Here is a 25,272-nt window from a genome sequence, read left to right on the forward strand (position 1 = left end):
GTTTTAGGCAGGGAGAGGGGATTCTTTCCCCCTCCCACTTTCAGCTCCCCACTCGCAGCAGCACCTAGCTGCTTCCTTTGTGGAGGCTGTTGCCCCTTTGCCAATCAAGTGGGAACTCAGAGGCTGGGACTCTGCTCTCCTGCCTTGGCTAGGCCCCCAGCACTGCCTGAGAGGGTGAAGAGAGTGAGGTGGGTCACAGAGGGAGTTGGACTAACAGCAACAGCCACAACAGTCCTTTTTCTCCACAGTGAGTCAGAGCCTTGAGGTGGGGGAGCATAATGGGGTGAAAGGACAGGGGAATTCTTGGAAGGTGAGGTAGGGACAAGGAGATCCCTGGGGGACAGTGTGAGTAGGGACAGAAAAACCAACGGAGGGGGGTCATCGTGGAGATCTTGGGAGTGGGGTAGGTTAGGCAAGGGGAACACAAGATAGTCCTTGAACACAGAGGTGGGAGGAAGCCAGCAGTGGTCTTTCAGAATTAGATTGAGGACTCTGGCACTGTTCCAGAGAGTTTGTAGAGTTATCACTTGCAAGGACTTGCTTTGGAAAATATAACTTGGTGAAACTGGCCTGGTCGTTTGCGATTGTTACTCTGTTATGTGTTGGTGAGGAGACCTAGGCTTAGGAGTTACCTCAGGATTCATGCTTCTCAGCTGAGGAAGCCGCAGCATATTGTAATTATGGAGGTGGCATATTTGGGTTCTTGTGGGAAATGGAAGCTGCTCACTGCAGGCCCATGCAAAAAATGGTGTAGATTTTAGTCTTCAAAATTTCCTTTTATGGTGAGTGAGAGAGAATCCTTGCTCTGCTAGCTGAGGTGCTGGATAGCCTGTTGCAATGCAGAGGATGCTCTCTTGCAAATTCAGCTGCAAATTTCTCTTTAGAATTTTTGTAAGTTGTACGATGCCTTGAGAAGGAAATTAACTCCTTGGTGGGTGGCACTTTAATGCAGCTTAGCTACCCCCTTTTCCCAGCAGCATTAATGTTTGTACTTCTAGTTCAGTGCAGAAAATAACATTTGTTTCCTCTCATTTAGCCTTTTCCTAAGAGTAAAATAAAACATGTTCTCATTGTGTGGATGAAAACATGTTATTTCAGGAAATAACACCATTCTTCAAGCAATCTGTGGTACTGGGAAGATGATTGCTATACAAAGAGAGATGGAAGGGCATGAACGGAATTGGGTTCCCAAGCATAGGGGCTCAGAGAGATTTTAGATATCAGAGACAGACTCGCTTAGTCAGGAGGGGAAGGACAAAGTGTGCCAGCTGCACCATTCTTTATTGGATGCCAGATCACGTCACTGCACTTGGCTCCTGCTCTGCTGCTGCTGTGTTTCAATAAGAAAGCACCACAATAGGGGAGAACCATGAAACAAAGGAAAGCCATAGGGCAGAGAAGCTTCAGCTGGTACTATATCTAGTTAAGGTTATGTTAGTTTCCATAGTTGTTTTACTACCGGAAGGTAACGTAACTTATCCCCCTTTGATATGTGCTGAATTGTGAGGTGATGGTGTTTCCACTTTACCCAGAGAGAATTCCCACCTTTAGAAAACTCCAGGAAACAGATGAATGCTGCAATTAACTTTTTTTTTTTTTTAATTTTTAGTCAGCTAATTATAAAGCTGACACTTCCTGGCTGGCCCCAGCAGTGAAGCTTTGCTGCCATATGCAGTAATGAAGTCAGCCCTAGGTTTAGGCCTTTGCTTGCCTGTCCAGAAAGAGCTGTTGAGTGGCAGTGTGATCAGCCCCGGGGGTGCAGTGGGAGAAATGCGTGTTCTCATGGTCTGACAACAGGACCGAGAGCCAGGACCTTCCTGAGTTCTAATCTTGGCTCCAACACTGACTCCCTCTTTGGCTATTGACTGATCTCTCAGTTTCCACATCTCTCAACTGCTCTGCCTCACTTTCCGTATCTGCAAAGTGGGAATGATGACACCTCACAGGGCAGCTGTGTGGATGAATATTTGTAAAACACTTTTTGAAGAGCAAAAGGGTTTCTTATAAGTGTTAATTGTTGGGTTTTTTGCTCTCAGGTGAGCATTTCTGGCCAGTGCTTGGAGCAGCATTTTCATCTAAAGGGTCACAATAAAGGCCTAGCACTTGAGGCCTTGGTTCCCATCCCTCCTCTGCCAGAGAAACCCTGTGTGACTACTTAGTCGTGGTGTGCCTCAGTTTCCCCATCTGTAAAATGGGGATGATAGCACTGCTCTGGGGATATGTAAATTAAAGATTGTGAGGCACTCTGATACTGTGGTAATTGGTGCCATAAAAGTATCTAAGATCCACTGAAACCAAAGCTGAGGTTGATGAGGGAGGTGGAAGGTCTAAAGCCCCATTCACTCCTCAGTTGCTGTGGGAGGGGTCACTGTACAGAGGGAGCTGCTCCACAGTTCGCTCAGCCCCCTTGCATCTGGACTCCCCCTCACCCAGAACACCCCCACTGAGCCCTCTGCACCCGAGCCCCTACCCTGCTGAGCCTTACCTCCGCATCAGGACCCTCACCCTGCACCCAAACCACCCCCCACTGAGCCCCCTACACTCGGAGCTGCACCTCCCACACCTGGACCACCCCAACGAGCAACCCGCACCTGGACCCCCACCCCACTGAGCCCCAACCAGCGGCATCTGGATCCCCACACCTCCAGCACCCGGAGCCCCTGACACCCAGAGCCCCCCTTAGTCCCAACCACCATTGCTTGGACCCCCCCTGCAGAGTCCCATTACCCCCCTGCATCCCCCACTGAGCCCCCTCACACACACCCAGGCCCCCCCACTGAGCCGCCTGCACCTAGATTGCCCCACACAGAACCCTACTACCCCACACTAAGCCTCTCCACACTTCGATCTTGCCAGGCTGAGCCTGTCTGCCCCACACATGGATTGTTCCTCTTGCTTGCTGTCTTGGTGCACCTGGCACAGGGGGGCAGGACCCTGGTGCATTTCTGGGGCAGACCTGGCCCTTGTGCTGTGTCCGCGTCGGGTGCAGCCTCACTGCCAAGTCCGTGTCCCAGGGTGGGAGGATGGGAGCTGGAGGGTTTTTATTTTTTTGGTGTAGAATTATTATTTTTTTGGCACAGAATTCCCTTGGGAGTATTGTAGCTCTTCTCTAAATCCTCTCCAATGTATCCAATTGTGAATTATAGACACTAGAGTTGGACAATGGGTGTGGATGATGCTGTGTCTTCAAAGGAACCCATTCCTGGAGTTATTCACATGCAAATTTTGCTTGAGTAAGGAGTATAGGAGCATGCCCCAGGGTTGCATGAGGAGTCTTTCACCAATAAAAACCATCTGTAATACCTTAATGTAAAGCGGTTGGAACTGAGGTCTGACGTTATCAAATGCTGTTCTAGATTTCACATTCCTAAAAATGTGTGTAAAAGTGTTGTTCCTGCATGATTGCAGAATACCTGTTTTGCACATGGAGAAGGACAACTGTTGGAGATGTGCCAACTATCCATTTGTGTCTGTATTTGTCTGTGCATAAACAGGTTCAGGCTGAATTTTATGGGCCCCAGAACTGATATGCTATTTTTTTTATCACAAAACCAGGGACTGATTTAAGGGCAATTGAATTTTTTATCTTCAACTTTTACAACATTTGCTACCTACTTATCTTTAAAAAGGAAATTTACTGTTTTTATAACAAGGTCAGTATAGTTTAGTCCAGGAGTGGGCAAACTTTTTGGCCCGAGGGCCACATCTGGGTATAAAAATTGTATATTAGGCCATGAATGCTCACAAAATTGGGGTTGGGGTGCGGGAGGGGGTGAGGGGTCTGGCTAGGGTGCAGCGCCGGGGCAGGTCAGAAATGAGGAGTACAGGGTGCAGGAGGGGACTCCTGGCAGAGGGGTGGGGTGTGGGGTAGTGGGCAGGGCTCCGGCTGCGGGTGCGGCTGGGGATGAGGGGTTTAGAGTGTAAGAGGGTGCTCTGGGATGGGACTGAGGGGTTCGGAGGTGGGTGGGGGATCAGGGCTGGGGCAGGGGGTTGGGGCATGGGGGGGGGGGTGAGGGCTCCGACTGGGGGTGCAGGCTCTGGGGTGGGGCTGGGAATGAGGGGTTTGGGGTGTGGGAGGGTGCTCTGGGATGGGACCGAGGGGTTCGGAGGGCGGGAGGAGGATCAGGGCTAGGGCAGGGGGTTGGGGCACAGGGGGGTGGCTCAGGGGTACAGGCTCAGGGCAGCACTTACCTCAAGTGGCTCCTGGAAGCAGCGGCATGTTCCCCCCTCTGGCTCCTATGCAGAGGCAGGGCCAGGGGGCTCTGCTGTGCGCTGCCCTGTCCGCAAGCGCCGCCCCTGCAGCTCCCATTGGCTGCAGTTCCTGGCCAATGGGAGCTGCGGGGGCAGCGTGCAGAGCCCCCTGGCTGCCGCTACGCGTAGAAGCTGGAGTGGGGACATGCTGCGGTTTCTGGGAGCTGTGCAGAACGCCCCCAACCCTGCTCCCTGGCTAGAGTCCCGGAGTAGGGCAAGCTCCAGACCCCAGTAGGAGCTCAAGGATGCAATTAAAGCGGCCGGGCCGTAGTTTGCCCACCCCTGGTTTAGTCCAACTCCTAAAGAAGTCAGTAGACTTCTGTTGCACTTGGATTGATCTATGGACAGAGAATGTTTTAAAAATGTATCAATAATTCAACTTTCATGTTGATGAAAATGATATACCACTGGATAGTTGTAGGTTGCATGCATACTAATAGAATGCTGTTTTTGCCCTCTTGTTTTTCAGTATCAGCCTTAGAGAACTGAAGACCATACTTCCCTTAGTAAACTTCAAAGTAGGCAGCGTGAAATACTTGAAGGATAAATTTGCGGTAATTATCCAAAGCACCTGATGTCCAATATTTGGTGAAAATATGTATTGACGCTTACACACAGCATCTTGCCTGTGGCTTTTGCTTCTTATCATGTGAATTAATCTGATTTGTATTGGTTAATTTCAGAGTTTAGGTTTGAATGTCATGCAGAAGAGTTTTTTAATGATATTTATTACTGGTATTAATATTGCAGTATTGTCCAAAGTCAAAATCAGGCTCATGGCCTTCTTATCGGCCCTGTGCAAATATATAGGAAAATCTGGTCACTGCCTGTTTTAAGGGTAGAATTTGCATTATGAATGAAGTGATACTTTTAGTTTCTCTTCAACGTGAACTACTGTTAATAACTTTTGAGGCCCCTTTGCATCTCTGCAGGAACATTAAAGATCCCTTTATTTTTCCTGCTTTATACCTCTCTATTCTCCAAGTCCCAAATTATAGTTACTGGTACTCTGGATAATGAGCACTGAATGAGTCATTCTTGAGAATCTGCCAGCAGTCGTCTTAAGTGAGCAACTGGCTAACTGCCTGCTGGTACTCTGAGCCTGGGTAGTGGACAGAGATGAGGGACAGGAACAGTGTATTACAAATTAAGATTCTGTTTGTTCAATTAGCATATTAATGTTTCTCTTAAGAAATCAATTAGCCATCATGTCAAAACAATTAAAGTAAAAGTATGGCAGCCATATGTGCCTTGGAAGACTATGGCACCTGGAAAGGGTATGTCAAATTTGTTGCTATACAGATATAACCTAGGATGTTCCAAATATGCTGTTTAATACTTCCTCCTCACAGGAAATAGGAGCTCCCAAGGAAGAACTTAGCTTCGAACAATTTCACGTGTTCTACAAGAAAATTATGTTTGAACAGCAGAAATCGGTAAGCTCATTTATAGATAGATACTATTATCCTGTTTGGTTTGAATAAAAGGTGAATTCTGATTTCTCCTCCCTTCCCCCACCATCACCACAACCAGTGCCAGTAACGGGATTTATAAAAGAAATAGATAAGAAGTTTGTGTTGCTTCTTGGGTGTTTAAAAGGTGAAATTGTGCACACATGTAATGGGATTTTGTTTGTCATGTGAGTCTTTCTGTCCGATTTGTAGGATATCCTTAGTCAGGTGCAATTAATAAATGTTAAGTGAAATACAGGTTTCATTTTTGCATGACTTCCCAGTTTAATTTATCCCATATGCCAAAGGATACTCTTTTAATTATGGCGGTGACATGTCATGATCACCAAATAATGACCACTGCCAGTCTCACTTGTGTCTGGAGATGATACGTGAATATATTCGGTGTACTGCATGACATGCTTGTGACAGTCACCGGGATGTGTCAATGCCATGGAATTATGCTAGGGATTTATTTGGCTAACTATTTTATCACTACTTCCAAATGTTCATTCCATCCAGATTCATGAAGTCAATGGGAGCTGTAAGTGTTTAGCGTCTCTGAAAATCAGGGCTCTTATTTAGGTGCCTCACTTTAAGCACCCAAGTTTGAAAATGTTGGCATAAATATCTGAATGCTAGTTTCTGTACCCTGTTAACTGTGCCTGCAAATATGTAGGACATTGTTAAAACTGAAGCCTTCTTTCCTCAGTTGTACATGGGCATGGTTTATTAGTAATTCTCTTTTTCAGCTTTGCAGATTAAGCATAATCATTGTAATCTAGATCTGTAAAATGCTATTAAAAAGAACCATATGCTTGAAGTAAGACGACTTTGTTTTGCTAACCTTATTGCTATGTCTCTTTTCATGATACTTCACTTAAACACCTTAAACAGAAAGAAGTTACTTAAAGAGGAGAGTGTAGCACAGTATAGTGAGGTTATCTGATGTACTGGTTATCTGATTGTCCACACCCTTGGTGCATCATTTCAAGGAGACTCCTCATCTTGCTTAACTACTGTTTACAGCTAAGTTTCCCAAGCTCTGTACTCTGCTGGTCCAACCTGGAGGCCATTTAGTTTAGACTTTGTAGCCAGATGACTAAATATGATACAAGATACACGTTTCCAGTTTTTCCAGACTATCTAGCAGGAAACTTGACTGCTTGTGTTTATTATGTGCATTAGCAAAACTAAGTTTGGCTGTGAATTGTGTGCTTTTACATGGAGAAGGCCTGAAGTGTAATCACGACACATGACAGCCTGTTGTTTCTCACCTTTCATTTTAACTCAAAATTTATTGTGCTACCATAGCTTGTATAAAATGCAAGTAGACATTTCTGTTCCTGCTAAGAGTTAGATATTTCTGATTATTGTGTGTCTCTCTTTTTCCCCCCCCCCCCCTTAAGATTCTTGATGAATTCAAAAAGGATTCTTCCGTGTTCATTCTTGGGTGAGATTTCCTGTTACTATAATTTCGTGCATGTATGCGTTGGTTATAACACTGCAGGACTTTGCATACCCAAAGTTTTCATGGAATCTCAAAGTCCATTCATATTTTTAAGTGATGTCACTGTTCTCTATTATGATATTTTTCATTAGTGACCAGAGGTGGCATATCTTGTTGCTCTGGTACTCGTTAAGATGAATGAAAATTTTTCATATACTGTTTTATATTAATTTTAACACCTCACATTTTAAGGCACTCTTCCTAAAATTCTGACTTCAGTGGAAGATTTCCCGAGTAAGGACAGAGTAAAAGTGGCATAAGGAAGCTGTTGATAATAGCCAACACCTTGCTCACAGATGGATTTCAGTCGGAGCTGCTCATGCTTAGCGTAGGACAGAAGTTGTCTCTGTCTTCTGATGGGGAAGTTTTAATTTTTAACTGAAGAAGTGTGTGGTGCATGGACTTGACAGAAGCAGGGCAGAATTCTAATCCCAAATGATGTACTGTCATTGCATCTCAGTTTCCCTGTCTGTAAAATGGGTATAATATTTATTTAGGGGAGTTGAAAATTAACTGTTTATACAGCATGTTGAAGAAATGAGATGCTGCAGCATAAAAGGGACAAGCATTGCTGCTATTATGCTTTTCTGAAACTAGTTTATCATAACTTTGAATATTACATCTACAGTTTTGTTTAAAACATTTGAGAAGTTCCGTTAGAAATGGTTTTCTTTAGCCTCCTGGGTAGAATTTATAGAACTTATTGGGACTGCTGGCATCAGGTTTTGGTTCTCCACGTCAGCTCATCCAATAAGTATCCAGAAGAAATGGCTTGTGGGATTATGGCTATGCAAATAATTTACAATAATTTTATAGTGCCATAATTAGGCTGCACAACATCCTAATGAGATAAGTCAGTGTTGTTCCCACTTTACAAAAGGGTAAACAGATAGAAGTTAAGTAACTTGCTCAGGGTCACAGAGTGAGTCATTATGAAAGCTGGGAAGGGAACCCAGAAGCTCTGATTCAAAGTCTTCTGATCCAGATGCTAGACAGTTGCTTGTGGGGCCTGATCCAAAGCCCATTAAAGATAATGGAAAGACCCCCTTCAGCTTCAGTGGACTTTGGATAGGGTTGTAAATTCATGATATAATATATTGAGTTCTCTACTATGGCTCTGACTTAAATGATATTTGATCTACCCCCCCCCCCCTTTTTTAATGAAACATTTTTTCTAAAATTTTTCCCTTTCCTCTGGTCTAGAAATACTGACCGTCCAGATGCTTCCGCAGTTCATTTGCATGACTTCCAGAGATTTTTGCTACACGAGCAGCAGGTGAGAAGGTTATGAAACTCGGAATTCTTCCTCACCAAGGCTCAGAGCGTTATGTATTTTTCAAAGAGTCACAGTCTGACATACAGGATGACTGATGATAATTGGCATTGAACCTTGTGGGCTAAATCTGAGCATTGGTCTTAATCATTAAGATGTGATCTTTCATTGAGCTAATGTTTTTCAACTGCACAAAGAACAAAAAGGTGTGCAAATGGATTTTTCTGGCCTTTGCTAAGCTGCTAAATAAACTAAGGTGGTTATTGACAGACATCATGTAAATGTCAAGGATGATACCCTGGCCCCATTGTGGGTGGCACCATGTAAACATTTGGACTGAAATCCTGGCTCTGGCCCCATTGTGGCTGACACAGTGTAAATGTTTGGGATGGTGTGCCGTCCCCACTGGAATCAAAGAGAGTTTTGCCATTGACTTGAAAAGGGTCAGAATTTCACTCCTGATGGGTGCTCTCTTCGAAGAAGTTGCTGTGTACTTGCACGCAGTTGTGTTCAGTGATCTGGGAAGGGGCTTGTCTTCATCTGTAACAGCTCTGATCCTGATTCACAGACAGCATGGTTTAGTTGGACTGATAAAATAATTAATGAATTTAAAAAAATTGTCAGGCAAAAGATTCACTAAAGGAACAAAGCAGTTCATTTTTGAAGCTGCCTGCTGTTTACAGTGTGCATATTCTACGTCTCTGGAAAGTTTGGAGGTCTTCTGTACGTTTAAGCTTTATGATGTTCCACAGCCACTACTGAACTCCAGGTTTGCAAATTTGTTTGCACGCTCAAATCAAACACTGAAGTTCATTGTTCCCATGCATTCCCTGCATGGGAATACCTAATATCTTTTCCCCTACAAAATGATGTTGAAAGAGCATAAAGGTTGCAAAGTCAAGCACTCAAAAGTTAGGAGAGACCAGAATGAAGATCTTTTCTGTCTTCAGTAGGGCCAGGATTTCATCCATATATAGAGTCCTCGCCTGTGGCAGCCTAGCATTTAGACAGAGGGCATCTTAGATCCCTAAAACATCACATAGGCTTTTCTTCGGCTAGGAAAGACATTATCTTTTATTTTTAAACGATCATTTATTATTTGTATTTCTGTAACGCCTACGAGCTGAGTCACTGACCAGAGCTTATTGTGCTAGGCCTGGACAAACATTTAACAAAAAGACATTCCTGAATATCCTTTGGGGGAAAAAGCATGAGCCTAAATTACAGTAGAAAAATTCAGTGAACTCAAACAGCTAGAGAGGTTTGTAAAAGCTCCAGATATTCTGGTTTCACCCGGTATGTGATCTTAAACACTGATTTTAAATGCAACTGTAGCCTGAACCACTGATAGTCTTTCTTACTGGCTGGGTTCATCAAAAGATGCAGTTCTGTTAACTGTAGGCAGTTAAGAACGCTGTTTAGTAAATCACTGCTATAGGTGTCTGTCTGTCTCTTTCGTATTATATAATATATAATTTCATTCACAAAATCTTATTACCTTTTTTGGTAATAAAATAAAACAACGTAAATGATAAACTTTTCTTAATTTAAAGGAGTCTTGGGCACAGGATCTCAGTAAAGTCCGAGAACGAATGACAAAGTTTATAGATGACACTATGAGAGAAACTACTGAGCCCTTCCTCTTTGTAGATGAGGTGAGATAAAATATTTTCTCTTATTCCGTATACATTTAACTTTCTCTTCTAGTTCTTTGAAATGTAGTTTGCTGGGCAAATCCCCCTCTATTAGCAAGAGAGCAGTTTCTCTAAGCTCCATTGTTAGTGTTATATTCTTTTCTTTTTTCTGTTGAATGCATTTAAATCCATTCTCTTTTTTTACGTTTTAGTTTCTCACTTACCTTTTCTCAAAAGAAAACAGTATTTGGGATGATAAATATGATGCAGTAGATGCTCAGGATATGAATAACCCTTTGTCCCACTACTGGATTTCTTCCTCTCACAACACGTAAGTTTCCAAAATCTTTATCGTCTCTGATCAGACAGACCTGGTGTATGTTAAGAGAAGCAAATATTAGTTTAAGTTTTATGCCAGGGGTGCTCAAACTGGATCTGTGAAGGCTTCCTGAGAAATTGCATCTGATAAGATTCACTCAGTTATAGTGTCAGAAAACACAACCCCTTCCCTCCATCTCCTGCCCCCAACAGAAGAGCACAAGAAACTTTGTTAAAAGAATGTAGTCCAGAAACTGAGCTCAGACTGCCACAGTGAGCTTCCTGAAAGTCCTTGATGCCAGAAGATGGGGATTGAATGACTGCGGGTGCAAAATTTCATGCTAATGAAGGAGTCTCCACTCCTCCTGACACCTACAGCCCTGTTCAGTTAGCCTCATTGTGCCTGAGCATTACAATGCCTAAAGAGTCAAATTCTGCTGGCCACATGTAGCGGGATGTTTGCCTGAGACTGGGCTGCAGAATTTGGTTCAAAGTCCTCTGTCAGAGAGTCTCCATGGCACACCTTATTTACCACTTCATTTCACTGTGGTGGGTTGTATTTACAGAGAGATACCGATACTCTGAGCATCACCTGTATTACAGCATTTTAATCTGTTGGGCATGCATCTGTGATTATAAACATCTAGAGAAGGGTTATGATAGTATTTTGAGTTTATATGTTATCTACAGTTACAAAAGAAGTGTGTGACAGGACCTGGACTAGAACCCTGGTGTCCTGGTTCCCAGGCTGCTTCTAAAACCAAGATAATATGTAATATAACTTTAACATGGTTGGATCATCTTGAGGAAACTGTCGTCCTCCTTTATGTGACCTGAAATGTAGCAGAACTGTGGTGGTTGTGCTGAGCAAGATGGGGGAAGAGCAGGCTGCTGGTGGGGGTGGGAACTCTGGGCCAGACCACAGCTCTTTGACAGTTTACACTGCAGAAGGCGGTGGCTCAGGGAAGAGAAAGCATGTGGCTAGTGGATCTTGGAACAACATGTTTCCACTGGTCAGGAACTAGTCCTTTTGAATTGTTGTAAGGCTCTCAGTACTTGTCCTCTGTGAACTGTGACATGCAAATTGCTAGGCCAGATACAAATCTATGTGATGGTTAATTTTCATACTTAAACAGTACTGGATGCAACAGCAACATAACAAACTAGAACGTTCATTCACTGGAATGGGGAATTTTATCATCTAACATTGTTTTAAAAAAAGAAAAAGTGGAGAAAATATCCCAAGGAATTTAAATAACATGTACAATTAAAAAAAAAAAAAAGGCTCGTGAAGCGTATAGGGACCTTTCCCTTTCACTAGACAGGTATGCTGTTTGACCTGGCCTCGACTTGGTGGAGTTTGGATATATTGTAGAGAGATGTTCTACTCTACAAAAAGCTGGCAAGGGGCAATGAATGAACTCTTGGAAATTCTTGCTAACTGATCCATGCCAAGGTGCTTTAGCATCTGATTCAGAGGAGTCCACTCGCTTCATAGAGAGTCAAAAATTCAAGTATTCCAAGCCTCCACAATAGAAAAAGATTTAACATTCAGAAACTCGGCAACAGAATATATGGGACCCTTTTTAGAATTGTTGCCTTCCTTCTGATGTTCTCTCTTTACTGTTCAGATACCTCACAGGAGACCAGCTTCGAAGTGAATCTTCCACAGAAGCTTATATCAGGTGCCTTCGAATGGGATGTCGATGTATTGAGCGTGAGTAACAAGCTTGTGGAGTGGTTTGTGACAGGAATGCTTTTGTTCTCCACCTTTGCATAGCTTCCTGTGGTTGCTAAGCACAGCAAAACCAAAACTTGTTGTTTTTTAACACAAAATTATTCCTCTCTTTTTGTTTAAATGATGTGCTAACTATTAGAACCAACATTCTTCAGAATTCCATCATTTTCCTGCTCTCTTGCTCTTCTTTTATTCCTTTGAAGCACTAAAATTCAAGCAGCTCTTTTAAAACCTATTTGAGTGTGTACACCAGAGATGAAGCTACCAGAATGACCAAATTAATTGGTTAAGCCCCAGCGTGCCCTTCTCCAGTACATCTGTGATAGAGGTTTGCAGCTAATTGTTTTAATTACCTTCATGCATATTTTCTTAATTTAGACAAAGCCACAATCCCTCTAGATTTTTATGTTTTGGTGTCACAAAATTTGTATCTGCTCAACTAACTTTTTATAAAAGTTAATTTCACCATGCTCTGTTTTCCACTAACTGCAAGAAAAGAGCTTCTTTAGTTCTGCTCTTGTGCATCTTACAGAAGGGTTTGGCCAGAACCTCATGATATTTCACCACTTCAGTCTGGCCACTGACTCTTTGTTGCACTTATTGCTATTGCTTCTCAGTCCTAATTACAGGAGTCCCCGGTCTGCAGTTGTTTACTCTGATATTTAAGAGTTATCTTGAGTAAGGACTTCAGGACTGGGATCAAGACGACTTCACAGGACAAACTTTCAGAATCTCTCTTGGAGCAGCATATTTGCCACTTTAAACTCTGGTGAACACTAATAAACCCAGAATTCAGCTGCCTAAACTCCTACTTTTCTGTTCCTAGCTGTGTGCGCTTTTAGAACCTCCATACTGTATTTTTTTTATCACCATTACTTCATGCAAACTTAATCTCCTCTGTGAGGGATATAAATCTACTTAGCAAATCATTTTAATATAACATAAAAGTATATGACTCATTGTAGGAAACACAGTGGAGCGCTGAATGTGTGTTGTGTTCTGCATATTGGAGTTATTTAGATGCCCTCTTCTTTCTTCCATTGTCTGCTGTAGTGGATTGCTGGGATGGTCCTGACGGGAAGCCGATCATTTATCATGGATGGACACGGACAACAAAAATCAAATTCGATGATGTGGTGCAGGCAATCAAGGATCATGCATTTGTCACATCTGAGTGGGTTTTTGTTAATTTATAAACCTGGTTTAGAGGATTTTAGAACTTTCCTCAGGAGAAAAGGAACCTTTCATGTTTGGTTAATTGAAAAGGCCAAGGTGCCTGTCTTTTCCCCATCTCCCTGCTTGAGATCGTCTCTATAAAGATGAGTTTGCGGCTGTAAAACTTCAATAAGTGTGATTTTTAAAAATACTAGAAGTGGAAGACAGAGCATTAGTGAGAGGGAAGCTCACAGCCCCAGACTTACCATCGTAGATGAGGTTGCAGCTGAGGAGATGGGGAATCCCTGCTCATGCTTCCTGCAGTGATAACATGGGCTGCAGCAGTGTCTCAGCTCTCTCCTCTTCAGGCCCTTCATTAAAACACCTTTAATAGGAAAAGTGTTACCTGTTGTCAGGGAAGGGATAGGAAGGAGATGGGGCTGCAGAATCCTTTACTCCTTACCGTGTAAGGTAACTGGCTGGCCATAGAGGAGAGAACATATTTCATCCTCTTGTGGGTGGGACAGGCTAGGAGACCTAGGAGATGACGTACTTCCCAAAGCTCCCACTGGGGTTGTTGCCGTCTACATGAATCTGAGCCTGTACTCAGTAGCCGCAATCCGGCACATCGTTATTTTGGTTGGAAACACTTCATGGATGGGATTTTGGGAGCTCGATAATGAAGAAAAGGCATGTCTTAATATTCAGGGTGTTCCAAGCCTCTTTTCTGTCGTTGGCTTACTAAGCTGCATGGGTATCCTCACCACGATTAGACATTCAGCTAACCATGTACAGTGCACATAGAGGTCCCCGTGCTTCAGACGTGTCAAACCATCAGCATGGTGAACGTATCGAGGAATGCAGTGACACTTCCTCACACTGCTCATGTTTGGTGGTGGTGGTGCGACCCAGTGATTGTACGTCTGTGGACTTGCCCCAGAGCCACTCAGTCCTCAGTTTGCTTTGGATATTTTTTTTCCCCTTCCCTGGCTTTTTTAGACGCAGAAATTGAATGCGGCCTCTGCCTTTCTGTTCCCTTCTACCAAGGTTCCCAGTGATCCTGTCGATTGAAGAGCACTGCAGTGTGGAACAGCAGCGCCACATGGCCAAAGTATTCAAGGAGGTGTTTGGGAATCAACTCCTAATGAAGCCAATCGAAGTCAGTGCAGATCAGCTGCCGTCGCCAACCCAGCTGAAAGAAAAATTCGTCATCAAGGCATGTGTCCTTTACTAAGAGTCTCCAGTGTGTTCTGGTAGTTAGAACTGGAGAGTGGGAGCCAGGACTCCTGGCTCAGCTGCTTAGACACTGTATGGCCTTGGACAAGTCTCTTAACAGATTCATGTCTCTGATTGCTTGCATCATATTGGTTTAATTATAAAGCATTTGGGGCTCCTTTGGGATTGAAGAGGGTACATGCTGCAAGTGCACGACTATAATTTGGCAACATTTTATTGAGTTTTGTTACAATACATACTAGATTGCTTGCTATTGGCTTTCTTTGCAATTAATGTTGCTGGTTCAAGTGCCCGAAGAAATGTCTTTTCTAAAGGTCTCCCAGCAAACCTTTCAGCCTCTAAAATGTCACCATTGAATCTCAGTTCACTGCTACAGATGCTCATCATAGACCTTTTGCACAATAACATCGTGCTTAAAAATGGTAAAAGTGTGCTCTTGAATGGAAAATCACATTAATATTATTAATTTGTAATTATAAAACTCCTTTCATTCTAATGGATCACAAAGCACTTTACAGACTGAGTTTTCAAAAGATGCCACTTACCGTAAATTGCAAAGGCAAATGAACACTCCGGCACACAAAAAGAGTAAAGATGTGATTTACATATGCAATTTAGGTAGCAACTTTGAAAAATGGAGGTTTCCCTTAAAGATAGGGATCAGTTACTCTTAGAATCACTCAGTCTACCCAGTGGAACTCAGCAGACATTTTGATCCAACAGTACCACACAGCAGTGTTTAGGCAGATAAGTGAAGAACAACTTCTCCAGTTAAAACTGCAGTGGAGTTTTCAGAAAATTAGAAAGCTGGAATTTGGCAAGAACACTGTGGCAAACTCACCATGTTTTTACATACAAGAGAATAATATTGACAACTCTGGTTGATCAAGGCTTCAGCCTTACAGCTCCTATTAGAAAACAACATAGATTCTAAACGTATAGACAAAAGACACATTCAGTGCAAGTACATGGAAATGCATGTAAATGGCAGCAGGGAATTCCACTATGAGTCACAAAGGAGCACAAAGTAGAGCATTCTGACCTATAAGTTTAGATATTATCTGTGAGTTCTTACGCTTTGTGACCATATAAAGCATGGAAGAGAAATTGCTTGCATGTAGCCATAATAATTTACATCTATAGCACCATTGTCCCTACAGATTCCAAAGTGGTTTGCAAACTACAGTGAAACCTGCTCAAGAGAAAAGGTTTATCAGGCAACACCTCATTGTCCTGAGAGTGCCTCAAAAAATCTCCTAACATGGGCTACTAGTTTAGCTTTGGCCCATGACTCAGATTTCTCTTTCGTGTATTTTGTCTGTGAACATTCATGTAAATTCTCACTCTGAAGAAAAATGCTAGTGAGATCTTCAGTGTTCATTTTTAAGGGCTTATCTAAAGGACCGACCCAGGGAAACTCATGGAACTCAGTTTATCTCAGAAGGACTAACCAGATGTGTGAGAATTTGAACCTGTGTTGATCCATATTTTAGGTATTTGAAATGTAATGATTTGCCATTTGAGCTGTTGCTATTGGATGTGTAGCAAAGAGGCGTGGCCCATGACTCAGGACTAGTCTGCACAGTGCATTAGTCTATACTAGAAGGGTGTGAATTCTAGTGTGCACTAGTGTGTCATGCAGTAACTGGCCTGTGTGGACCCTGCTGGTGTGTGTTAAATATTCCATAGTGCACGTTAATGTAGTTCCATTAAACAGTACTACGTTAATGTGCGTGCCAGCCGGATTCCCATGGGCCAGTTAGTGTGCAACATGCTAGTGCACACTAGAATTTACACCTCTCCAGTGCAGACTAATGCACTGTATAGACAAGCCTGGAGACTTCTGCTTAGCTTTTTGCCGCTGTTCTTTCAGACTGGATCTGGATACTAGAATATTTGAAAGCAAGTGGATTTAATGCAAACACTGTTAATCTATTTTAAAGAATAAATATTTGGCAAAATTTAATTACAAAAATGAACGGCATTGTCCTGAAATAAGAAACTGAGGGTAGAACTATAGCTTGGCGAATAACAGGTTTTTCAGACACTGGCAGTTCTGCGGGGGGGGGGAAATGTGGGTTGAACTGAAAATAATTCTTTTGTGAAGGCAAATATTTTTCCCCAGCAAATTGAAAAGTTGAAAAAAATAATTTTGTGTCAAATGAAACATTCCATTTCAGCAAAATTGAAATGTTTCATTTTGATTTCAATCATTTTTAAATTATTTTGATTTTTTAAAAATAAAATTAAAGGAAATTTTGAAATTAAATAATTTTGAACTAGAAAATTGAAACTTTTTGTCTCTAAACAAATGTCAAAATGAAACATTTTGATTTTTTTCTGAGATTTTTTTTTTTCCCAACTGAAACAATTTGGCAAACTCAACACAAATTCATGCAACATTTCAGTGTAATCAAATCTACATTTTTTTGATGAGAAAATGGTCGAAAAATTTTGCCCAGCTCTAGTAAGAATCCTTCCTGTCTACTTTGCTGTGCATCATATGCTCTGTCTAGTTCCTCTTTCAGAAACTCCTGTCATAAAATATTGCATCTACTGCCATTTCATCTGTTTAACCTTCTTTGGAGTATTCGTCACTTTGGTTAGATCTTCACTTCGTTTTCTATTTGTGCGGTCCTGTTCTGTCCCTTTACAATATATCTCCGTGTCACACTGGGATGCTCTAAATCTTTGCTGTATCTTTTTTCATTATAGCTGAGGACTTTGTTCCATATATCATAGTTGAGATTACACACAAGCTGAAAACTCTCTTCTCCAGGGTACTGGCATATGCTTTGCATGTACTTTCCATCAGCCAAAACTTGGTCCCCTGAACAAAATAAAAAGCTTCATGTCTATATTTGTGTAACAAGAATCCTCCTCCTCCCCCATCTGTGAGCACCCATGTAGTCCCTTTGCTCCCAGTAGGTGGGATTTTGTAATTACAGACCCACTAGCTGTGCCCTTAAAGTGCCCACATCATGCCTGAGTCCCCACCTTCATCCTCCCAGTATTCTCCCCCCCTCACCCCCCACCCACTGCTCTAGAGAGATCTGCCATGGAACACTTCTCTGTGGCATGCATGTGGCCTTTTACCCCTTGCACAGTAGAAATTGTAGTGGTGCTAAAGAGGTTAGTTTTCCCCACTGACTGCAAATTTAACCTGAGGGTTTGTCTGCACACTAACTCACCATGCAGACAAACCCTCAGGTTAAATTTGCAGTCAGTGGGGAAAACTAATGTTTAAGCCTGCATGTAGCCTCCACTCTCAACGTCCAAACAAAGGAGAGACGCTCGAGAGGAGGGGTGTGTCAGATAATATTACCAAGATGTGCCAAGGTGATCTGACCAGGCTTACATATGATTTTTATTTATATTTTTTAGCATAAAAAATTGGGACCAAAGGGGGACATAGATACGAACCCAGAAGACAAGAAAGAGGAGAAAAAGCAACAAGGAGAACTCTACATGTGGGATACGATAGAACAGGTATTATTTCCTAGATATTTGCTGCAGTTTGTTGCAAGGTTTTTTAATTTCTTTAGCATTTGAGATTTAAATGAGCATTCTCAACAGCAGTAGGGAAAAATACTTGCTCTTAGCTGACCCAATGTGAGTATGGAAAAGAGACACTGCGTAAGATGTTACATTGTTAAATTACTATTTATTATTACAGCTTCTTGGTGGTGGTTAGGAATTTCTATTTTTATCTCTTTAATTTTATGGATAGAGTTGTCATCTTGTGTTAACAGTTCTAACACTTGTCTTTGTGTTCTAGACATGGACTCGGCACTATTGTGCTATAGCAGATGAAAAGCTCTCGTTCAGTGATGATATAGAACAGAACGCTGATGACGATTCATCAAAGGTGATTACTGAGCTTTTTGTTGTTCGTTAAGGTTATTCCTGTTACTCTAACCCCTTGGTAAAAACTAGCTAAATATATTTTAGTGTCCTCATTAAGCTGGAGAAATTAAAAATCATCTAGTTTGTTATCCCAAACTTCCAGAAATGAACACATTTCCATCTTCCTCACTTCTGCTTTAAGCCAAATAGTGAATTCTACCACTATGGGTTTCTGAATAAAAAAGGAGAGGTGCACTGAAGTTCTTTTCTGCTTATATGGAATAAGTTTAAAGGGAATTGCAGTGCAGAATGATGTGGGGTTACTCACTTCATAGTATTAAATACAACTCCTGTCTGGTTTGAATACTTAATTATATACCAGGGGTGGCCAAACTGTGGCTCGTGGGCCACATGCGGCTCTTTTACCATTAAAGTGTGCCTCATGGAGCCCCCTTCCCCCCCATTCTCCACCTACCAGACTGGGACTGGGGGTGGGGTGGGAAGGGAAGCTCGGGACCTCTGCCTTGCAGTGTGGAGGGGGGTGTAGGGCCTTCTGCCCTGCGCAGAGGGGGGGCTGAAGCCCGGAGTCCTGGCAGGCACCTCCCATGGAGCTGAAGCCCTGAGCCCCGGCAGGTGCACCCTCGCTCTCAAACTTCTGAAGATTGTCATATGGGGCTCAGAGGGTCAGTAAATTTGCCCACTCCTGGTATATAGGAAGAATTACACTGTCTAAGGGAGTGTCATTCTTCCTTATCTCTTGGCCAATGGGAATTACGTGCTCACATCAAGAGAATAATAAAATATTCTTTTCTCCCTTTAATATAAAACCAAAGGGAGATGAGTTTTACATGAAGCTTTTTAACATGTAAGGTCAAATTCATCCTCTTAAACTGCCCCTGCAGTGTTTACAGATGCATTTGTTTGCACTCACAAATCATTTGCACGTACAATTGTTCAGTGGAGGGTCTGTGCCAGATAATTGGGTGCACCTGCAGATGTCATTTAATGAAAATTTGGGTCTTTATTAAGCACTTTGATAACCCAGTTTTCAATAAAACAAAATATCTTTAGTGCATGGTTAATGTTCAGTGTAGACGAGCATACAAGACAGTGAAATGGCTTGTGGGCAGTTAAGTGCTGAAACAGGTGTGTTTTAACAACAATCAAATGCTTTATTGTGGGTATATTCATCTGACAGGATATTATTCCTATTCTAGGACTAAACAAAAGATGATTAATTAAATAATGATATATAACACAACACACCTTTTTTTTTTTCTTTTTACTGTTTGTTTTGGAAGCATTAACAAGTTTAGAAATCTTTGTTATGTAAATATCAGACACAAAACAATAATCATTACAACAGTGTGCTTTTGTTTAAAGAGGCATTACACAGGAATATAGTAATCAGATCTCTCTAGCAGGGTGTTACCATATTTCAGAATAAGCATCATTATAACACCTATAACATGTAAAAAGAAAAGGAGTACTTGTGGCACCTTAGAGACTAACAAACTTATTTGAGCATAAGCTCACTTCATCGGATGCATTGTAGTTTCTAGTGATTTTATTAAACTGAGTGAAATGTCTGATTATGCGTATTTAACAGACCAGGCAAGACTACCAACTGTTAATATTCAAAACAATTAGACAAGTGTACTGGTTTGTTTGCAGGTGAATCTACTTTGCCTGAGTATTGAATAAAAGATAACCAAATATCTAAGTATTTTGTTTATTTTCCTGGGTTCACAATCGGTCTGTTAATTTTCCCATAGCAACAACCTCTCATTTGTTTTAACCATTCCTCTATGATAGGACTGTCTTTCTTATCCAGTGAGAGATTACCGATAGCTGTGCAACTACTAACAAAAGAGAGGTTAATTTTTCATTTCCTTTTGTGTGACCATTTCCACTAGAAATCCCCAGGAGAATTTCCAAAGGATCATTTGGGGATAAATATCTAATAGTTTGTGATATCTGGTTATGGATTGCATCCCAATACTCTCTAGTGACTGGCAATGTTTCCTCTAATTTTCCCATGTATGTGCGGAATGAATTTTGTTATGGACGTGATGTGTGGCAGGGGTGGGGCCAAGGGGTTCGGAATGTGGGAGAGGAGTCATGGCTGGGGCAGAGGTTTTGGATGCGGGGGGGAGGGGGGCTCTGGCTGGAGGTGTGGGCTCTGGGGTGAGGCCACAGATGACGGGTTCAGGGTGCTGGAGGGGGCACAGGGCTGGGGCAGAGGGTTGGAGTGCAGGGGGGCGAGGGCTCAAGCTGGGGGTACGGGCTCCGGGCTGGGACCGGGGATGAGGGGTTTGGAGTGCAGGCACCTCTCCTCGCAGCAGCATCTGGGGTGGTGGGGAGAGGTGCCTCTCTCTGCTGCGGCAGCTCCAGGGCTGTGGCTGGGGGAGAAGGGTCTTTCCACGCCTCTCCCTGCCATGGCAGGTCTGGGGCTGGGATTGCGGGAGATGGGCCTCTCCCCGCCGCAGCCGTGAGTACCTGTGTGGCCCTTGATAGGCTGCTGCATGGCTGCGCAGCTTAGAGGGAACTTAGGTGACCAGAGAGATCCACCATATATGCATAAAACCTCCTTCTTCAGCATAACTTCTCCAACATGTATTCCTGTTCAACATATATTAACCTGATTGGTGCGAGGTACCATTGAAACAGTATCTTAAAGAAATTTTCTTTTATTGGTTGCTCTGAGGTTGCGGGCCCTCATTTCCAGATCAATCCCCATTCCTCTGGGATAATTTGTCAATCATGGTCCTTTTCCCAGTGTATCACATACGGACATTTTTTGGTTAGGAAAATTGTCTGCAAAGATTGATATAAATTAATTATAATAAAAAGAAAAGGAGTACTTGTGGCACCTTAGAGACTAAGCAATTTATTTGAGCATAAGTTTTCGTGAGCTACAGCTCACTTCATCGGAGCTGTAGCTCACGAAAACTTATGCTCAAATAAATTGGTTAGTCTCTAAGGTGCCTCAAGTACTCCTTTTCTTTTTGCGAATACAGACTAACACAGCTGCTAATCTGAAACCCATTAATTATAATGTTTTTGTTTCCTAATTGACCAGATGCCATCGCTTCTACTAAAGTTATCTTTCTGTATAGACAGTTTGCTAGAAAGTTGAGAAACATAATGCCTAACTTGAAAGTACTGGTACGATGGGAGAGTGGGCCATTTAAAATGACCTTTGATCTCTAAATAAGTTAGAAAAGTTTCTTTACTAGGTAGTTGGCTTCCACTGCTGTGTGTATTCCACTGCTTTCCCAATCCTTAAAGCTCTCTGGCTTGACAGCACACCTCTGTAAATAGCACTTGTCATCCAAAGGTCTTTAAGAGATGACCAGTTATTATCCCCATTTTACAGACGTTAAAGCTGAGGCACGGGACTCAGTAAGAGCTGGAATTTCAGCGATGCCTCAACCTGGCTTCCACCCGTCAACATGGAAGTTTGCATGTGCGCTCTTTCATCACTAACATCTGTATGCACAGTTCCGCCACATGCAAGCCAGATCACCCGTTCATGCAGGTTTTAATGGTGGGAGGGCCATATATGATTATTCAGGGCTGTGATTAGCTAAAATCCTCTTGTCAAAAAACCCTAAAATAGAAGATGCTCTGATCCATAAGAGTATTGTCTTTAAATTTCTGGCCACAGATCATAACTACTTGCACAAGTCTAGGAAGGTGAAAATCTTTTGAGCTTAAGTAACCTGAAAAGTGATCTGAATTACCTGAATGCACGTTACAACCATAATAAACCTCTCCATGCTGAGGAATGGGGAATGTGAAAATCCTGAGACAGAACTTTTTGAGGAATATTAAGAAAAGGTGCACAATAGCCATAACCTCCCACAGCACATGCCTAATAGTTTGTTTTTCATTTGATAGCAAACCATACTTCAGATTTTAGACAAATATTCCTTTTTTTTAAGGGTATTGAAAGTTCAAGGAAGCTAGAAAATTGACCTACCATTGTAGAAGTCCTTTTAACCGAGACAGAACCCTTTACTGTCATGGTAAAATACAAGTTAAAAATGGGAACTCTTCTCTTGTGATCTAGGAGGTGAAACATACTGAGCTGCACTGCAGCGAGAAATGGTTCCATGGGAAAATGAAAGAGGGGAGAACAACTGCTGAGAGGCTGATCCAGGAATATTGTGCTGAAATGGGTGGCAAGGATGGAACATTCCTAGTTAGGGAAAGCGAAACTTTCCCTAATGATTACACCCTGTCATTCTGGTATGGCTGTTTTTTTGATCCTGGTGTTGTTTATTCTACTATATTGTGTAAGAATATATTTTTTAGAAAATATGATTTTACAGCTGCTATGGGAGGAAGTAGGAGTGGGGGATTTAGTGCAGTTGTGGAAAGATCACACTTTTTTAATTAAGGTTGTGACGGGGCAAGGCCAGATGGCTATGGAAAAGTAGTGGGAGATAGATATATTAGCTCCAGGCTGAACAAATCCCCTGGTACCAGGATAAGTGAAATGGCAGCTGCTCCGGGGCCAATTAAGAACTTTCCAGAAGGAAGGGAGAATGCTAGGTTGATTGGGACACCTGAAGCCAATCAGGGGCTGGCTGAAACTAGTTAAAAGCCTCCCAGCCAGTCAGGTGGGTGTGCATGTCAGGAGCTGTGGGAGGAAGTTGCACTGTTGGAGAGGCTGAGTAGTACACACCATATCAGGCACAAAGAAGGAGGCCCTGAGGTAAGGGTGAAGTGGAGCTTGAGGAAGTGAGGGCTGCTGTGGGGGAAGTAGCCCAGGGAATTGTACATGTCATGTTTCTAAAAGGTCAGCTATCATAGCTGATACTATTAGGGTCCCTGGGCTGGAGCCCGGAGTAGAGGGTGGGCCTGGGCTCCCCTCCACCTTTGCCCCCTGATTAATCACTGAGACTGGGAGACAACAGAGACTGTGCAAGGAAGGATAACTTCTCCTCACCTCCCTCACTGGCTTATGATGAAAATGGCTCAGTAGACTGTGACCCTTGTCTCTAGAGAGAGAAGGGTTACGTGGAGGGTCACCGTGAGCCTCTGAGGCTAGCGAAATCCGCCAGGGAAACGCGAGACCCATGGAGGCAAGGACAGAGCTTTGTCACAAGGTGCAATTTAGTCTAACGTTCCTAGGCATGATTGGGCTCCATTTGGGGTTATGTTCATTGATTGGAATAGATAATAGAGGTCTAGTTGGTCTAATCTTCCACTCCTCTAAAGCTATAGGAGCATGAAGGGTTTGTTACAATATTTCTTCGATATGTGGGCCAAAATTGTATTTAATTTGCACTGGTGTAAATCATCGGTTTCCAAGCTGAGCAGATAGTTTCCCAAGTTCATTTCCCTTGGCGGAGTTTGATCTTGTTGATAAAAGAGGATGTCCCTATAGGGGAAAAAATAAAAGATTTTGCCTAATTTTTCCCAGTCTGGAGTTATAAATAACAGTATATCAGATAGATCTACTGGTGAGAGAGCCTTCTGCGCTAATTCTACAGTGATGCATATTGCTACATCTGAAACTCTGTAGGTTGAAAAGAACAACTCCCAACAATCTTATTATTTGTTAAAGAAAGAACATGATTTGCTGTGACTTTATAAATTCACAAACTAGAATTAACCAGGAACAGATTAGATAACATCCTAAATGTCCATCTTTATTAACTGTTGTTTTTCCTCCCTCTTCATTTTTTAAGGAGGTCAGGTAGGGTCCAGCATTGCCGTATCCGTTCTAATAGTGAAGGAGATACCATGAAATATTACCTGACCGACAACCTCACCTTTGATAGTATTTATGATCTCGTTCAACACTACAAGGAAGCCCACTTGCGATGTGCTGAGTTTGAGCTGCGTCTGACTGATGCTGTGCCTAACCCCAAACCTCATGAAACTAAAGAGTATGTACAGATGAAGGGAAGTGCTTGGGTTGTGTTAAAGGGTGCAACTTTTTGTTGTCATTTATGGCCATGGATTTCATGCATTCAGGAACACTTCGGTAGCAGCTGTCATGGGAACAAACTTCATTGATTTCTAAGAACCTTGAAAGATTCAGCTTCTACTCTGGGCTTCATGGGGGGCTAATGGTAAAGCAGGTGCTCACTGGTAACTATACTCAGTTCAGAGAAACAGTGAAAGCTGTTCACCCAGAGGGTACCAAGTCCTCCCTCTCCCTGCTCTCTTTCTTTGCTCGATAATTTAAAGAACTCAGCAAGTAGGGTTAGGTGTTGAGTTGTTGCCTGTGGTCTTGCAACGAATTTGGGGAATTCAGAAGTTACTGTTCATGCACCATGTGCACTTTTGGTCCATTGTTTGGTCTACAGATCGAAAAAGATTATTTTGTGTTCAAAACTTATGTCCATGACTTTCGACAGTTTTCATGGTCTGGGCCCTGGTTCTGTACGGCCCTATACATCCTGAGATACCTTTTGAAGTCAGTGTGAGTTGAGGATGCCTGCTGGGACTCAGCTGATTTTGTTTTTACATCACTGGGTGGAGATCCGCAACTAATGTAAATTGTTCTAGCTCCACTGAAATCAATGGAGCGAGAACATTTTACATCAGCTGTAGCTCTCCCCCTTGGTGCTCATTAAGAGCCAGATTCTACCATTGTTACTCACCTTGAGTAGTACTTGTGAGAGACAGAATCTGGTCCTAAGGAAGTATCCAATGTCTGCTGTTTTTCCCTAGCCCATATCTGGACTCTTCCTTAAAATCTTCCACGTCAAAACTCTGGCCCCTGTCTGGCATTTGGTTATGAACAGATAAAGCAGCATCTGCCACTGTTCTATGGAGACAAGTTGATTTATGTTATCTTACTATAAGCAGACAAGGTGTTCTGATGTTTTCCTGATGGT

At 42.6% G+C, this 25,272-nt stretch overlaps 1 protein-coding gene across 1 annotated transcript in view; it reads left to right on the plus strand.

Moving 5' to 3' along the window:
• Positions 1 to 25,272, plus strand: part of PLCG2 (phospholipase C gamma 2) — a 90,315-nt gene that overhangs the window by 38,185 nt on the left and 26,858 nt on the right. The window contains exons 6-18 of the mRNA XM_074968830.1: positions 4,721 to 4,805; positions 5,604 to 5,687; positions 7,112 to 7,155; positions 8,416 to 8,488; positions 10,039 to 10,140; positions 10,332 to 10,450; positions 12,069 to 12,154; positions 13,229 to 13,349; positions 14,378 to 14,546; positions 17,951 to 18,055; positions 18,345 to 18,434; positions 22,488 to 22,666; positions 24,115 to 24,315. Of these exons, the coding sequence (XP_074824931.1) occupies positions 4,721 to 4,805; positions 5,604 to 5,687; positions 7,112 to 7,155; positions 8,416 to 8,488; positions 10,039 to 10,140; positions 10,332 to 10,450; positions 12,069 to 12,154; positions 13,229 to 13,349; positions 14,378 to 14,546; positions 17,951 to 18,055; positions 18,345 to 18,434; positions 22,488 to 22,666; positions 24,115 to 24,315 (1,458 nt within the window). The remainder of the gene's footprint in view (positions 1 to 4,720; positions 4,806 to 5,603; positions 5,688 to 7,111; positions 7,156 to 8,415; positions 8,489 to 10,038; positions 10,141 to 10,331; positions 10,451 to 12,068; positions 12,155 to 13,228; positions 13,350 to 14,377; positions 14,547 to 17,950; positions 18,056 to 18,344; positions 18,435 to 22,487; positions 22,667 to 24,114; positions 24,316 to 25,272) is intronic.

The sequence above is a fragment of the Natator depressus genome, chromosome 12 (genome assembly GCF_965152275.1).
Source record: "Natator depressus isolate rNatDep1 chromosome 12, rNatDep2.hap1, whole genome shotgun sequence".
In the NCBI taxonomy this organism is placed as follows: Eukaryota; Metazoa; Chordata; order Testudines; family Cheloniidae; genus Natator; species Natator depressus.